The sequence below is a fragment of the Carassius gibelio genome, chromosome B5 (assembly GCF_023724105.1).
Source record: "Carassius gibelio isolate Cgi1373 ecotype wild population from Czech Republic chromosome B5, carGib1.2-hapl.c, whole genome shotgun sequence".
Taxonomy (NCBI): domain Eukaryota; kingdom Metazoa; phylum Chordata; class Actinopteri; order Cypriniformes; family Cyprinidae; genus Carassius; species Carassius gibelio.
The window spans coordinates 15,391,058-15,408,101 of NC_068400.1; the positions used below are offsets into that span (position 1 = coordinate 15,391,058).

The window sequence follows — 17,044 nt, forward strand, 5'->3', positions numbered from 1 at the left end:
GCCCGGCTCGGTGTTCATCTTCAGTTCTCTCTTCACAGCAGTTCAGTCAGTGTACTGTTTGAGTACATGAATTACACCGGGATATTGGCTTGTTTAAACTCAGAGGGAGTGTCAGCCACATTAAAAAAGTTAACAGCTTAAGTCATTTGTGGATCAATGCGTATTAGAGATGCGAACCGTTTAAAACGATTCAGTTCGATTTGGTGAACTGAATGATTCATTCGCGAACCCAGATATCCAGACTGCTTTGTTTTGAACTCTCTCACAACAGACACGGAAGAGAAGACAATGCTGAATAAAGTCGTCGTTTTTGCTATTTGTGGACCAAAATGTATTTTCGATGCTTCAAAAAATTCTAACTGACCCTCTGATGCCACATGGACTACTTTGATGATTTTTTTCTTATCTTTCTGGACATGGACAGTATACCGTACACACAGTTTCAATGGAGAGACTGAGAGCTCTCGGACTAAATCTAAAATATCTTAAACTGTGTTCCAAAGATAAACGGAGGTCTCATGGGTTTGGAACGACATGAGGGTAAGTTATTAATTACATAATTTTGCTATCTGGGTGAACTAACCCTTTATGTGCATAGTCATGAAAGTGTCTCTCTTGAAGTGGCCTTTTATTTAAGTTACTATTATCTGCAAGTATAGTTTAAAAAGTATAGTATAGAAATATAAAGCTTGAGTACACTACAAGTGCAAATTGTGCAGGTGCTAATGTTAAATATCTATTTATGGGGAATATGAATCTATGGGGAACATGCATGTTTTTTTTACTTGAGTCGTTGTGGGTTTCAGAAAGAATCTGTCTCTGGTGAAGGAGTTGGGAGACAGAGCTGCACAGGGAAGAGCCTTCGGTAATCTTGGCAACACTCATTACCTGCTGGGTAATTTTGTGGAGGCCATCAAGTTCCACAGAGAGGTACAAGTGTCATTGACCATCAGCTCATTCACTCATCTAGCTGAGCGCTGACGTGAAGTCTCATTCTAGCAGGGATCTGTGTTTCAGAGTAACACAGTCCCTCCTTGTTTTTCCAGCGTCTCTCCATTGCAAAGGAATTTGGCGACAAGGCCGCTGAACGCCGAGCATACAGTAACCTAGGCAACGCTCTCATTTTCCTGGGCAAGTTCAATGCAGCCACAGAGTATTACAGGTAACAATCACTACAGCGCCATCTAGAGGATGCCTCATGTACGACCAGTTGTTTATTAAATACATTTCTTGTTTTGTGATGAACGAAGAAAAATACACAAAAGCAAACATAAGAAAAATAAATGTATGAATAAAATAATGAAAATGGTATATGGATGCATCAAAGTTGTAGTTTACATTAATCTACGGATTGTTTAATGTCCGCTTCTGGCTGTGTGGTAAAAATCATAAATAAGGAAGAGATGTGATCAGTTACAACTTAATTTAGACACTTTTTGGCATGTATTTATATGTTACCACGTTCTGTATTTTTCACCACATTGAAAACCATTTTACACTAAATAACTGAATAGTACTTTTGAAAAATATGTTAATCATAAGGTGTATTGAGAAGAGGTGTGGTGTTTCTTATTTAAGAAATTCTTACTTTTAGGATGCATTGAATTGATGAGACGTGACAGACAGGACTTTTATAATGGTACAAAAAAATTATATTTAGAATAAATGCTGTTCTTTTGAACTTTCTAAAGTTGGAAATGTATCACAAAAATATTTGTCAGCACAACTACTTTCAACACTGATAATAAGAAATGTTTTTTGAGCAGCAAATCGCCATATTAGAGTGATTTCTGAAGGATCTGAAAATTCAGCTTTGATCACAGGAATAAATTTGCTCTGTTGTTCAGGAAAACCCTGCAGCTCTCTCGGCAGCTGAAGGATCAGGTGATGGAAGCTCAGGCGTGTTTCAGTCTGGGAAACACATACACTCTTCTGCAGGAGTATGAACGTGCCATAGAATATCACCTTAAACACCTGCTCATCGCTCAGGAGCTGAACGACAGGTGTGAGCCGTCAACACACACTTGCTCACACACAGACTCGCTCTCACATCAGCACGACTCTGGGCAGTAACGTGTTCTGTGTGTCTGGTAGGGTCGGGGAGGGCCGGGCCTGCTGGAGTCTGGGTAACGCTTATGTGTCATTGGGAAAGCACCGTCAGGCTCTGCATCACGCCCGGAAACACCTGGAAATCTCCAGAGAGGTGAGTTCACACTGATTCTCTGTCCAGCAGTGACAGTCCTGCTTGGTGCGTGTGTAACTGTGTGGTTTGCTTGGCTCAGATCGGAGACAGGAACGGAGAGATGACGGCCAGGATGAATGTGGAGGAGCTGATGGAGGCTCTAGGGGTGAAGGAGGCGGATCTCTCTCCATCTGAATCTGAGTTTAACGTGCAGGGTAACACAGTCTCAGTATACAGTATATCATCTACAGATGACAAGCACAACCTGACACTGACACACCACATTAAACACTTCACCTGTCCTTCAGTATATGGGACAGCAGGGCAGGGTCATTTTATACATGCATGTAATAGAAAAAAGAATACATTTCAACATTTTAGATTTTTGTTGTTAAATTCAAAGTATTTTACACACTATATGGTCTTTCACAATGGGATTCTGTTCGTTTTTGACGTTGATTTTTAAAATATTATTTTCAAGAATTGAAAAAAAAGCTTTCAGTGGAGTAACACACCATGTATACAAATGTATGAGACAGCCTTCCTAGACAGGATTGACAGCTTACTTCAGTGCTAATGTAATGCTGTAGTGTATGGCTGTCAAAAACTATGCCTGCAGTTTGTAAATTGATATTACATGAACTATCATCAAGATTTGCTTCTTTTCTCCAACAGGAGCCAGACCCAAGTTCATCAAGAAAGCCAGCATGGAGAGTGTGGACCTGTGGAAATACAGCTCTGAAAAGGTCACATGCTCAACATCTGAATGACCAGAATTTTACCATGTAGGACATGAACCTGAAACAAAATCTTCTTTAGCTATTGAACAAAATGCCTGTTAAACGAACCCTTACCCTAACCCTAAACTCAACATCAAATGATGGACTCTCATGCAGGAACATGTCCTTCTCGGTAGAATCACGGTCGTTGAGAAACACAGACACATGTTGCTTTAATGCTGCTGTGATGTTCATGTGATGCTCTACAAAGCTGATGTGACGCTGATGTGATGTTGATGTAATTTGATGAGAGGCTGATGTGATGCTGAAGTTTATGTGATGCTAATGTGATGTTGATGTGATGCTGATGGATACTGTTGTTGTGCTGCAGAATGGAGATGCTCCGGATGTTGATGGTATTTCGAGGAGGTCAAGGAACCAGCTGTTTCAGTCCAGCAGAAGCAAAAGTTATGCAGACAGTCAGTCATCAGATGAGAGACTCTGGCTCGACTCACCTGTGGACACTGATGACATCACTGTTCATGTCACACCTCCAGTGAGTATCTATCTATCTCTCTGTCTGTCTGTCTGTCTGTCTGTCTATCTGTCATTACACACACACATACTGGTTTCCATTTTTTCGTGGGGACATTCCATAGGTTTAATTATTTTTTTTTTTTTTTACTGTACATACTGTATTTTTAATCCCCTTACCTTAACCCTAAACCTAAACCTACCCCTCTCACAAAACTTTCCACTATTTTAGATTGTCAAAACACTTCATTCTAAATGATTTATAGTCCTGTGGGAACAAATAAAGTCTCCACAAGGTCATGCACTATATACTACATACTCATAATGATCAGGTACACACACACACACACACACGCACACACACACACACACACAATTTTAAAAACCTAAGCTGTGTGTGTTTGTGTATATATATATATATATATATATATTATATATAGCTCAAGTTTTGAATGTTGCTAGTGCAGCAGTGTTTTAATGAGATGAATAGTTTTTTTGCTGACAGTCATAGAGTGTAAGTGTGCAGATGTGTCTGTCTGCAGGGCTTTAATTCAATCTATGTTTTAAAGTGCTTCACTAAAGGTTTCACTTGATAGCCGTGGCTCACTGTGTTCTTCTGTTAATCAATACACACCAGAAGCTTGGCTGCTAATGCATCTATGTGCATGTGACTTTCCTGGAAGATGGGGAATATATGAAAATATGTCTCAGTGTGCATCATTTCCTGCTGCTGACGCTTGTTCACTATTATTATCTTAAATAGATTAATAGATTTAGATAAATAGATTTAGACTACTTTTTGATACTTCAATAAAATTATTTTATTGGATCCTTACTGCAGCTTATTCAACACCTTTACATTACAAAAGCAGTAGTTTTGCATAGAGGTTTTACACGATTGCTAATATTTTAAGAACATTTTTAGCTAAGTTTAGGGTTCATTGTTGACATGGTGATGCAAATAAATACCCCAGTTCTCGACCTTCGACATGCACATGTCGGTGGGTCTTTTAGGGTTTATGTGCGTGACCAAAGGCCATAACACAGGGGTCAGGGGTTGCTATGGAAACCACGATGATGTTACTTGGACAAAGACCTTTCATGGTCCATTCACTCACTCTCTCTCTCTCCGTATCTCACCCTCCGTGTAATTGAATTATTGAAGTAAATGCATGAGCAGCAGTGAGAGCTGAACAGAGACAGACGAGCAGTCAAGGGAAGGTGTAGCAGAGACCAGACGCTGATGGATGACACGCATACAGGCTGAAGAATGTGAGCTTTTGCTGTGCATGACTTTGTACTTGCATATATTTGTATGTGATCTTGTGTTTTAACAATCTGTGTCTATGAGGGTGTGTTTAAATAGTTTGTTTAACAGTCTCTGTTCATTATTGACCCTAAATTCCGTCCTCCCTCCCCCAACTGTCCCATAATCAGAGCCAAATGAATGAGTTGTTTTTCCATAGTAGAGCGAGATGTGTCTATGATTGGATGATTGGGCTGTGAATTAATGAATCGCTCCATAAGTATTCATATTTAGTCTCACTATGCTAGTGATCTGCTGGTTTTATATTGCACTGCAGTGTAATTTTTCTGTCAGGACATTTGAGCCTGAATGTGATTTGGTTTTGTGGTGCTTGATGTGTTGGGATGTAATGATTAAGTTTTGACATGATAGGTGATTGTCTAACAGTGGTTCAATGTTATTATATGCATGCTGATACAGGACATCGGTTGTTACGCTGGAATGTGCCATCAAATGTACCTGGTTTGTGGAAGTGTTGTTGGACAGGGTTGGGTCGCTCCCTATGCTCATTTCACTCTGCTATTGACTGATTCCACATCACTGAATCCAACAGCAGCTTATGTGCCTATGCATTTAAGGTGACTTGTGAAATGTGTTAAAAGGCATTCAGATTTTTTTTTGTTATGAATCTTTCAAGACCTTTAGTTTTTGTATTTGAGTGTTTTGGTCCTGGTTTCTGTACCCTGCTGTTGAGAGTGTTTTAGTGTGTGTGTATCTGACCACTGAAAGGTCATCGTGACACACACACACACACACACACACAGAGCTGATGTAGATAAGGGCTCACATGAGCGTTCACTAATGTCAGGACAGCTACACCGACACATGACCAGATACGCTCGTATAATACTACATTTTCACTCACCAAAACATATTGTCACAAAACACGTTAAGAATTTGTGTGTGTATATATATATATATATATATATATATATATATATATATATATATATATATATATATATATATATATATATATATATTTATGCTTTTATCATACATCACTATCTTTACATTTATGGTAATTAAAAAAAAATACTGGAAATTTTATAGTACACAAAATATCTAATTACAAAAGAAAAAATTAAGAACATATATATATATATATATATATATAATTTTTTTTTTGCATGGTAACATTCCCCCATTTTCATTACTAAAATGTGAAGAAAAAAAAAAACATTATATATTGTTTAAATAATAGTAAAGTATTTAGATTGTGGCTACAGTATATTTATTATGCATGATAGTATCTTTAAATTTACAAAAATTGTATTACAGTAAATTTATAGTATGCAATAAAAGATATAAATAAAAATGTAAATAAACCTCAAAAGTAGAACATTTGGATGCATTAAATTAAAGAGACTTTGAAACATTTTTAGACTTATAACATAATTTCACAATGTAAAAAAAAAAAGAAATCTAAAAGCTTTTCTTTATGCTCTTTTTTTTTTTTTTAGATCTTTTGATTTATATACTGTATATTATCTGTTCAACTTGTACTCAATGATGCTTTTGTTTTACTGTATCATGAACATAACTAGTGCAGTGTGATTTGGGCTCTGTCCATTCAGAGTCTAAGGGCTGTATGAGTGACGGATGAATGCATAATTATCATTTGGACGTACACACTGATGTCATACTGTGAATGTAACTGGTCTAATTACAGTTGATTGTGTAATGGTGAGTGATGAGCTGATGCTCTGATGTGTGTTTTCTGCAGAAACTGGCTCGTGACGCGTCAGATGAGGACTGCTTCTTTGACCTGTTGAGTAAGTTTCAGAGCAGCCGTATGGATGACCAGCGCTGTCAGCTAGACGAGTCGCCCAATGGAGAGAATGCCGGAGGAACAGATCCAAACACACTCAGTGACATGATCGGTCAGTCACGCTGTCTCTCTGACGCTCTCACTGTTCCTCAAAGGGAGAGATCACACAACTATTCATTATTTTCAGCAGTCATTAATATGTTTTAAAAGAAAAAGTTGTATCTGTTCATATTATGTAATTGACCTGAGCTAACATGAGCTCACAATGAACAGCTGTGTTTGTTTATACTCTCCATCAAATGCATTTACATTTTCTAATTTGCTTGAAAAACTGTTTAGTCAGGGCCACTCTAGTCTAGAGATCTGACGGAGCTCATCATCAGTGTGAAATGATCACAGATTAAAATCATAAAGCAGGAGTTGTTTGTGCTGTTTCTCAGATGCCAGTCTGTTGACGTCTCCTCAAACAGAAGAGCTCTTTGATTTGATCGCCAGCTCTCAGAGCCGCCGTCTGGACGATCAGAGGGTGAGCGTCAGTAACCTGCCTGGACTCAGAATCACCCACAATAACCTGGGCCACCTATGTGGAGAGAGCGACCCGCAGGAGCCCAGCGACGACTTCTTCAACATGCTCATCAAATGCCAGGTGAGGCGTTGAGCCTTCAGTAATCAAGGAAATCTGTCACAAATGCATTGAGACTAAATGCATCCTGGGTGTTCTAATATCGGTGACTTTAGTTCTGTTCTAAACTCCAGTGAGCTGCACGAAACATCTTTCCATGTTATGAGTGAATCTGGCAACAAATTTATTTCATTTAGTTTCCTAGGCAACAGTTATAATCGTAATTTAAGTTTTTGTAATTTTGTTTTCTATTTTGCTTCATTTTTCTTTCCATTTAAGATTTCAATAAAAAATTAATTTAACTTAAATTTAAACTTATTTTATTTCAGTTGCCAGGGGAACATTTCTTTGAAAAAAAAAAATTTTTAAAGAGAAAAATTACAAAAACGAAAATTAAAATCCGAAAATAAATCGAATTCAAAATATTAAAAAATATAATACAATATAAATAATGCTCAATTATGAAAACAAAAGGCCATAACAAAATGAGTAAAATTTTCATTAAAATGAAAACTTAAAGTAGAAAAATTTAAGCTAATTCCATATATATATATATATATATATATATATATATATATATATATATATATATATATATATATATATATATATATATGTGAAGCAAATATATAAACATTATAATAGTATATAAATAACTGAATGTGCTTCAAGTAAAATCAAAGATGTAAATGAAATGAAAAATGAATGTAAATTGTAAAAAAAAAGTAAATGAATGAAGTCTAATCTAGCCAAAACAAAGTTTATTTAGAGTTTTTTTTTTTTTTCAGTGGTATAAAACTGCTTGCCAGCACAAACCTTCTGAAGAATGTGTTAAGTTGTGAATTATGTTAAGTTAGTGGCATCACTGCTGCTGGTTAGTTATTCCCAGCACTGCTTGACAAGTAATGCATATGTGTTTGTGTCAAATAAAAACAGCTGTCTTACACAGCCTAGTGAACTTACTGTTTCTCTTTGCACATGTTTAGTCGTCCAGGATAGATGACCAGCGCTGCTCTCCGCCTGAAGGGGGTCCGCGGGCACCAACCGTCCCAGATGAGGATTTCTTCAGCCTAATCCAGAGAGTTCAGGCCAAGCGAATGGACGAGCAGCGTGTGCAACTCCCGTTTGACGAACAGGATGAGGACGAGATAGGGCCAGGGGCTGCAGACTCCTGAGAAAACCCGGGGCCAAATAACACACGCAACGAGTACCAAATGATGGGGAGTGTTTTAGATTTAATCTTTCATGAGATGAAGAAATGTGCACAAAGATATGCAAGTGAGACATGAAAACACAAGTGCCATCTCAGTATACGGTGCAGATTTATGCCTACTGTGCTTTACAGCCAATGATCCATGATGTTTAATAGAGATTATACGGACTAGAGGAACAGACACTTGGGACACAACTCTCTGGGTTAATTCACATTTGCAAACACTGCCTGCACAAACAACAAAAGAAATGTAACAAATCAGGTGCAAACACTGTAAAAAGTAGTTTGGTATTCTGTTTTTTTAACAAACAGACACGTCATAACCAGAGTGACTTACGGTACAACATTGGAAGAAGAAAAAGCAAGATACTTCCCACTATCTACACATTAAAGTAATAGTTTACCCAGAAAGGAAAATTTGCTGTTGTTTTACTCATTCTCAGGCCATCCAAGATGTAGATGACTTTTTCTTGAGTAGAACAGTAAAGATTTTTAGCTGAAACCCTGGTGATTTATAAAATGCAATTCAGCGACTACCCATCTCTGAGAATAAACAAAAAGCATATCCGGATGAATCAAATGAATACCCGTGGCTGATGATATTTTGAATTCTTATGAAGCAAAGCAATCGGTCTATGCAAGAAACTAAACATTATAACATTATTACCTATGATCCAGAGCCTCAGCCAAACAGTCTGTTGTTTTTGGTGAGCTAGTTGAACCAAATCAAACCGAAACCGTTTACAGCTCGAGCAGTACAAATCTACAATTTACTCAATCAAATCTCATTTTCAGATGCCTGACAGTCAGCCAAAATAGCAGCGTATCTGAGCCTATGATGAATTCATTCATTCAGCGCTCCAGTTCTTTCAACATTCACTGAACTCATGAAACAATTCTGATGTGCACCGAAGACGCGCATGTGTGAACCCAGCACTTGAATAAAGGCTTAAAATGAAAGGTTTTGTTTGGTTTATTATGGTTAATGTAAAAAGACTAGTTTATTAACTTTATATGCTTTAGACATGTAAAACATTGCATGATAATGTAAACACACTGGTTAATTGGTCATTTGAATCAGTTGAAAGCATTGACATGAACTGTCTCAAAGAGCCAGTTTGCAGAAAAGAATTAGATTGAGTCTCTGGATTACATGCAGTAATGTTGTAAATAATGTTCAGTTTGGATTTTTTCACTTCATAAGACCTCAATTTATTGTCAGAAGGCACAGGTATTAATGCTGTTTTTGACAACAAAAAAAGAGAGGCTATCCAGGTTTTATTGATCATCAACATTTTATGAATCATCATGGTTTCAGTTAAAAATCTTGTGCACTGTTCCGCTCAAGAAATAAAGTCCCCTACATCTTGTATGGCCTGAGGGTAAGCAGATCAAAAGGATACTCCACCCCAAAATGAAAATTTTATTAATCACTTACCCCCATGTCATTCCAATCCAGTAAAAGCTTTGTTCGTTTTCAGGAACACAATTTAAGATATTTTGTATGAAAACCGGGAGGCTTGAAACTGTCCAATAGACAGCCAAGTAAGTTACACTGTCAAAGTCCAGAAAAGTATGAAAGACATTGTCAAAAAAGTCCATCTGCAATCAGTGATTCAACCATAACATTATGAACCGATGAGAATACTTTTTGTAAGCGAAGAAATAAAAAATAATGACTTCATTCAACAATTCCTGTCAACAGTCTCCTCTTTGTCTCTCCATATCACTATATGCTGCGTATGCTCTTCTTTGTCAGCCATGCCTCAAAGATGCATCCTGATACAGAAGAGCATATGCAGCATATAGTGATATGGAGAGACACAAAGGTGACTGTTGACAAAGGAAAAGCTGAATAAAGTCAATATTTTGTTTTTTTTTTTCTTACAAAAAGTGTTCCCGTCGCTTCATATACCGTATTTTTCGGACTATAAGTCGCACCTTAGTATAAGTCGCATTAGTCCAAAAATACGTCATGACGACGAAAAAAACATATAAGTCGCACTGGACTATAAGACGCATTTATTTAGAACCAAGAACCAAGAGAAAACATTACCGTCTACAGCCGCGAGAGGGCGCTCTATGTTTTCAGTGTAGACTACAGAAGCACTGAGCAGCATAGAGCGCCCTCTCGCAGCTTGTATACGGTAATGTTTTCTCTTGGTTCATTTCTCTTGGTTCATGTCAAATTAGTTTTGATAAGTCGCACCTGACTATAAGTCGCAGGACTAGCCAAACTATGAAAAAAAAGTGTGACTTATAGTCCGGAAAATACGGTAACCCAGATTGCATATCTGATGGCAGATGGAGTATTTTTATGGACCTTGACGCTGTTATTTACTTAGCAGTCAATGGGGCAGTCAGAAGGGTCCTGGTTTTCACTGAAAATATCTTAAATTGTGTTCCGAGGACAAACAAAGCTTTTACGTGTTCGGAAAGACATGAGGGTAAGTGATTAATGGCAACAATCTTCATTTTGGGATGGAGTATCCCTTTAACTGCTAATTTTCACGTTTGGGTGAACTGCCCCTCTAAGCTCCACTGATGGTCTGCTTTGTCCAGACAGTAATAAAGCAGTGTTAATTGTATCGAGCAAATGCTGCTGACCTTTGAATCTAGTGGATTCTATAATAAGCCTCATATCAGCATCAGGTGAAGATGAGCGATGTGGTGCTGTTGTTTAGTGAATTCGCCCTGTTGTTTCCCATGCCAAACTTTCTGATCAAGCTTCTCATTGTCATGTGTTTCGCGTCTACTGCCTTAATTAAACCTGCAGACTCTGATTGTATTCATTGATATTGTGTTTTCTGAGCTTGTCAGCAGTATCTGGTACGTGTCGTTGACAGTATTTATTCCCAGTGGTGTCGTGCAGCTGCCGCTGTATCTTTCACATTCTTAATCGCAAGTGCATTTTAGTTTGGCTTTAATCATTTAGCTGCTGACAGCACTGTACAAATTTCCAGACATTAGGGCTGCTTTTACATTCCTCTTTGTTTCTTTTGAATTGAAGATACTGTTGTAACTCCACAGACGTATTTATTTAAAGTGTTGAGAAATCTGTAAAAACAAGCAAACAAAAATAGAGACTGTGAAAAGACTTTTTAAGTGTTGTTAACTGTGGGAATGTATGTGAATGTGCATAAAAGCTCATTTAAGTTTGCACTTTCATGCTCCACGGTGCTTTGACTGATTTGACCGAAACCGCTTTTAGTTTCTGAATCAATGTCATTAGTGAGTTTTCCATAATTGGCTCCGAATCACTGAATGGTGCAGTTCAGACATTTACTGAGTTGCTTTAGTTGGTCAATATTTTAGTCACTTGTGGCTGGCTGAACAGCAGAGTAATGGCTCATTGATGGCAGTTTCATGTAGAACCATTAAAAAGACCTTTTAAAATGTAAATCTGCAGTATTTTGGAAGTATTTTTTTTTTTTTTTATTTGAGCAATTATTATTATTGGAAGGAATTAAAATATTTCAAGTCAATTCACTGCCAATTTGTGGTAAAAGAAAATGAGCAAATGCCTTTTTGTTTTTTTACTCAAAGAAGTGTTATGCATTATGTACCATTCAAAAATATTTATGAAGTTACTTTTATTTTAAGAAGCTAAACATCTATTTGTATTAATTAATATGTTTCTGACTGATGCATGATGCTTATAACTAACCCTGATTTCTAATATTACTTTACAGTGACCAAACCATCAGCTCACTGACTGCAGATCAATGAAATATAGGAAGTATGTACTAGATTCATAATAATATTATGTGATTATGAGGTTAAGTATGGAGCTGTATTAGTAAATTAAAAAATAAATATATATTATTTGTCATGGTTTAACTGAATTTTTTGTAGTCCATTTGAGTTAACAATTTGCTCCCTGTATTATGATTTGTCTTCCATGTGCTGTAATAATATGGTGTGAATGAGTTAAAAAGCATTTGAAAAGCCACTGCCCCAATGTACGTAATTGTTTTATTTATTTTCTGTTCATGAACATGGGAATGAATCACTTGCTTTTAATAAAATGTTGATGAAATTGATATTAATCACTCATCTTCCTCAGTAGGGAAATATCAATATCAATATCGGCTGAAACTTCCTTAAAACACATTTTAAACACATTAAATCACACGCCACTCTCACTAAACTGTTTAATTTGACTACTATCAGCAGTGGACATACATGTTGTGTGGTTGGTGAAGGGACATTTAAAGGGTATTCTGTGAGTGGCATAGGGAATAAGGGAACATCAATTCAGTGAGGAGGGAAATTTACCAACTCCAGCACTTTAAGTTTGACTAAAATAAAGGCAGTGAAAAGGACTTCAGAACAAGTTTCAGAAATTAAAACTAAATATAAAAATGAACGATTATTTTCAATCCTTCTATAATACCAGAATTTGAAATTTGGTGAATGGTGTACTTAAAATTTCCCCTCTACATGCCCCTTAAAGGGATATTCCACCACGAAATGAAATTTGTCATTAATCACTTACCCCCATGTCGTTCCAAAAAAAAAGCTTAATTCATCTTCGGAACACAATTTAAGATATTTTTGATGAAAACCGGGAGGCTTGTGACTGTCCCATAGACTGCTAAGTAAAATACACTGTTAAGGTCCTGAAAAGTATGAAAAGTATCGTCAGCATAGTTCATCTGCCATCAGTGGTTCAACCGTAAAATTATGACCTGTACACTCTTCTGTGTCAGCCACACCACAGGGATACATTTTCAATGTGTATTTACACTTTGATTTCAATGAAAACAGCACATCCTTGTGTCACGGCTAAAACAGAAGAGCGTAATCTACCTGCATTCAGCTCATATTCTCCAAAATGGTTATGTGGAGAGACACAGAGAAGACAAATTGTTGAATAAAGTCTTTATTTTTGTTTTATTGATAGCTGATAGCACTAACTGAAAAATAATGCATTGCATTAACAGTACTTGCATTTTAATGCCTTGTATTTCCAGGGCTTGTGCTCATGCCTCTGTGCTCTAATGCTATTCCTGCAGCTGAAAGGGTGAATTATCTGCCGAATTTTAACCACTGAATTTGTGGAAGCGAATTTGGAAAGTGAAATAAAATGGACCGAAATTTGCCTGTCGAATATTATACATCATATTTTTAAACCGATTGAATATTTTGGAAGTTAATTCTGGAACTTGAATATGAATTATTGATTTTTTAATTATGAAAAGGTGTGTGAAATATTTTTAACTGAAATATACACAGCTTAAACGAACAACTATGTTAAATTTCAGGACCTAAAAATGCAAGCCCTGTAAATACAAGGCATTCAAATGCAAGTACTGTTAATGCAATGCATTATTTTTCAGTTAGTGCTATTCAGCATGCTTTTTTGTTTCAAAGACATATGTCATTATTTAACTTCCATAAAATGCAGACACATCTTTTGTAAAACAACAAGTACTTTCAAAATCGAATAGCAACAATTAAGAAATTAAGCAAGCAAAAGCAGATTCCACACTGAAAAACACTGTTAAAACTTTTGTGGTTGCATTTCAATTTTGCCTTACTCCGCTTTAAAGGTGACATATTATGCCCCTATTTACATTAAGTAATATATGTCTCTGGTGTCCCCAGAATGTGTCTGTAAAGTTTTAGCACAAAATACCCCACAGATAATTTATTATATCATTTTGAAAATGCTTATTTTGAATGGAAGCAGAAACACGCTGTTTTTTTTTGTGCCTGTCTCTTTAAAAGCAAATTAGCTGCTGCTCCCTGCCCACTTTTCCAGATATAGAGCTGTTTCATTACAGTTCGTACCTGCTAAAAACATCTGTTTTAGTTCTGATTATCATGTTTATCATGCTGAAATCATGTGTTTTAAACCATATTAGTTTAAGCTTCTGAGGGTTTTCTGAACGCACACATCTGAAGCACATTACAGAAAGCGGCTGTCACAGCATGTGAGTACTAAACCAAGTTCTCATTCACACATAAGTTTACGTTAAAAACACACGAGTTACAAAAACAGTTGGTTGTGTCTGTCAAGGTTATAGATCGGTGTGGCAGCAGCAATATACAGTAAATCAACCAATAATTCCACTGCTCTCGTCTCCTCTGAGGCTGGGACTCTAAATAGTGTTCTGTGCTCATCTAGGCAGTCAAAGACAGAACAGTTAGCATGTTTTGCTCAAACTTTCACCAAGGAAATAGAATTAGTATACTGTTGTTGCTTGCAAAATCAAAATGATGGCACCATGGGTGGAAGCTTAAGGAAGATTAAAGGGCGGTTATATTATAATGAGATCCCCTTTGCCACGTCACCGAGGGAACGAAATCAGACACGATTGTTTTCTCAGATGCTTGCAGGAAAAGGCTTACCTCAAAAAAATGAAAATACTGTCTTATACGATATTACCCTCATGTTGTTCCAAACCTGTAATACCTTTGTTCATTTTAGGAACACAAATTGATTTTTTTTTTTCTTTTTAAGAAATCCAAGAGCTTTCTGACCCTTCATAGACAGCAACGGAACTACCATGTTCAATTCCCAGAAAGGTAGACATGGTTTGGAACATCCTGCATTTCCCCATTTAACCACCTGTTCAATAAATACCTGCTTTGGTTCACTAATTTCTGTCTTCAGCCTTGTTGATATGCAGACAGAAAATCAGACTTACCAACAGCATGAACCCAGCAGATTATTTGTCTGAACACCCCGCTGACCAGCTCTTCTTTCTCTCACAGGATAGCCACCCTCTAGAAAACTATGAGGAGGAGTTCCACATGCTCTGGTGTCCTGGAGCAGTGACGCCCTGAAGACAGTCTTCTGGAGTGGGTTGGATTATCCTCTTTTCCAACAGTGACCAGCAAGAACTTCCACCTGTACCCTGAAATTATATTTTGAATATGTGCTGTGGCTGAGTGGCTCTTCCCTCACTGTAGGCAATGCCAGCAACAATATCAGTGCCACAAAGTCACAGCATTCCCAGTCCACTCTAGTCCTCTTTGTGTCTGTGGTCTTCACCACAGAGACACCATCTGGCTCTGAACTCCATTCAAGTCCTTCCCCTCCCCACTTTAAACCTGCCACTAAGCCAAAGCCAGAGACAGTGTCTGCTGCAGAGCCCAGAGATCAACTTACCTCACCATAGTCACAAAGCCATAGTCCACCTCAAAACCTGAGCCTACCAAAAGAGTTGGGACATTGACTGCCAAAGTCCATCCATGGAACAAGGTAACTCTGTAGCCAGAACCTGCAGCCCTACTTGTCCCAGTGCCTGAGCCGGTTGTCATATCTGACCAGGTTTGTGGGCAAACACATATGACCGTCCCAGTAGAGATAATATTGGAGCTTCATAATTTGGAGAAGGACCCTGCTCTTAACCACTCCCTCCCTGCTGCACAGTTTCAGCCCATGAGCACAGGTAATGCAATTCCCTCTTATATCTAAGCAACGATTCCTTCCCAGGTTCCATCCAACACAACTCTCCTGCAACTTCATTGGTTCCACCCAGTCCTGAATCTCCTACATCTCTGCTGGTTCCATCTAGCTCCAAGTCTCCTTCATCTGAGAGCTGAAAGTCTCCTTCGGTGATGTCATTCCCACCCATCCTTCCTCTTTCTCCCCTCCTCTGCCAATTCAAGCCAGTTCCTTGGCCCTGTCTCCACTGGGTCCCTTCAGCCCCTTAATTGGTGGTCCCACTGAGTGGTATGGATCTACCATGGACCCTCCAGTCTCCAGCTCAATTGGTGTGATAATCCAATAGCTCCACCTCTGGCCTCATAACCCCAGACTCCACCTCTGGCCTCTAAACAATCAGCTCTGCCTTGGCTACATGCTCCCTCATTTTCACCATGGACCATCATCCCACTGTCTCTGCGGGGCTCCCTCGTACAGTACATCCAGGCCTTGCCTCAATCCTCCATCCCTTTAGCTAAAGTGGGCTCCTTCTTCCCTCTGGCCCCACCTTTGTCTGGGTCCCTTCCTTCACCTTAATCTCTTGAGCTACCATCCACCAGACTATTCATGTCACCCTGGGTGCTCATTTCCTCAGCTTCACCTGGGTCTTCATCTCCCATGGCCCCACCTCTGTCTGTCAGGTCTCTGGCTCCATCCAGTTTCTGCCCTTCCATTGATTCCGCTGTAGTATGCTCTTTCCTTTCACCAGCTCCTTCACTGCCCTGTTACTCACTGTTTCCCTCAATGCCTTCTTCTCTCAGCCTCAACAAAAACTCTTTCAACTCTTTAACTGTTATTGCCATTATTTACTTGCCTTTCTCAGTTTAACCACTTGTTCAATAAATACCTGCCTGGGAACACTAATTCACCTCTTCAGCATGTGTTGTGTATAACTTGACACCAGTCACAGCAGTGGGAGTTTATTTCCATTTCTACAATAAGAAATGCCCATTCAAATCAAGTTTTCTTCACAGACAGTGATTTATTTATTTTTGAACAAATATTGGATATTTTTGGTGCAAAAATCTGCATTTATAAACTAACCTTGACAAACTTGAATCTAAAAATCTGAAACTGCACTTCATGACCCTTAAAAAAAAGATAATTACACACAACATTGCAATAAACATTCAGTTTAAGGCATTCTAATATGACAGACTTATTGAATTTTATAGATATTAAATTAATATTCATAATACACATGGCTATATGCATATATACTCTGAATAACATTTTCTCAAACAGTTTCTTGTCCAGTT

At 37.9% G+C, this 17,044-nt stretch overlaps 2 protein-coding genes across 5 annotated transcripts in view; one reads left to right on the forward strand and one right to left on the reverse strand.

Annotated features, from left to right (window-relative positions):
• Nucleotides 1-12,390, forward strand: part of LOC127957236 (G-protein-signaling modulator 1) — a 31,820-nt gene extending 19,430 nt beyond the window's left edge. For both annotated transcript variants that reach the window (XM_052555677.1, XM_052555678.1), the window contains exons 5-14: nucleotides 807-930; nucleotides 1,047-1,162; nucleotides 1,848-2,003; nucleotides 2,095-2,203; nucleotides 2,283-2,397; nucleotides 2,858-2,928; nucleotides 3,293-3,457; nucleotides 6,468-6,624; nucleotides 6,953-7,158; nucleotides 8,121-12,390. In XM_052555677.1, the coding sequence (XP_052411637.1) occupies nucleotides 807-930; nucleotides 1,047-1,162; nucleotides 1,848-2,003; nucleotides 2,095-2,203; nucleotides 2,283-2,397; nucleotides 2,858-2,928; nucleotides 3,293-3,457; nucleotides 6,468-6,624; nucleotides 6,953-7,158; nucleotides 8,121-8,309 (1,408 nt within the window). In that variant the 3' untranslated portion in view covers nucleotides 8,310-12,390. The remainder of the gene's footprint in view (nucleotides 1-806; nucleotides 931-1,046; nucleotides 1,163-1,847; nucleotides 2,004-2,094; nucleotides 2,204-2,282; nucleotides 2,398-2,857; nucleotides 2,929-3,292; nucleotides 3,458-6,467; nucleotides 6,625-6,952; nucleotides 7,159-8,120) is intronic.
• The window catches only part of LOC127957234 (uncharacterized), a 364,986-nt gene that overhangs the window by 229,345 nt on the left and 118,597 nt on the right, over nucleotides 1-17,044 (reverse strand). The gene's annotated exons all lie outside the window — the stretch shown is intronic.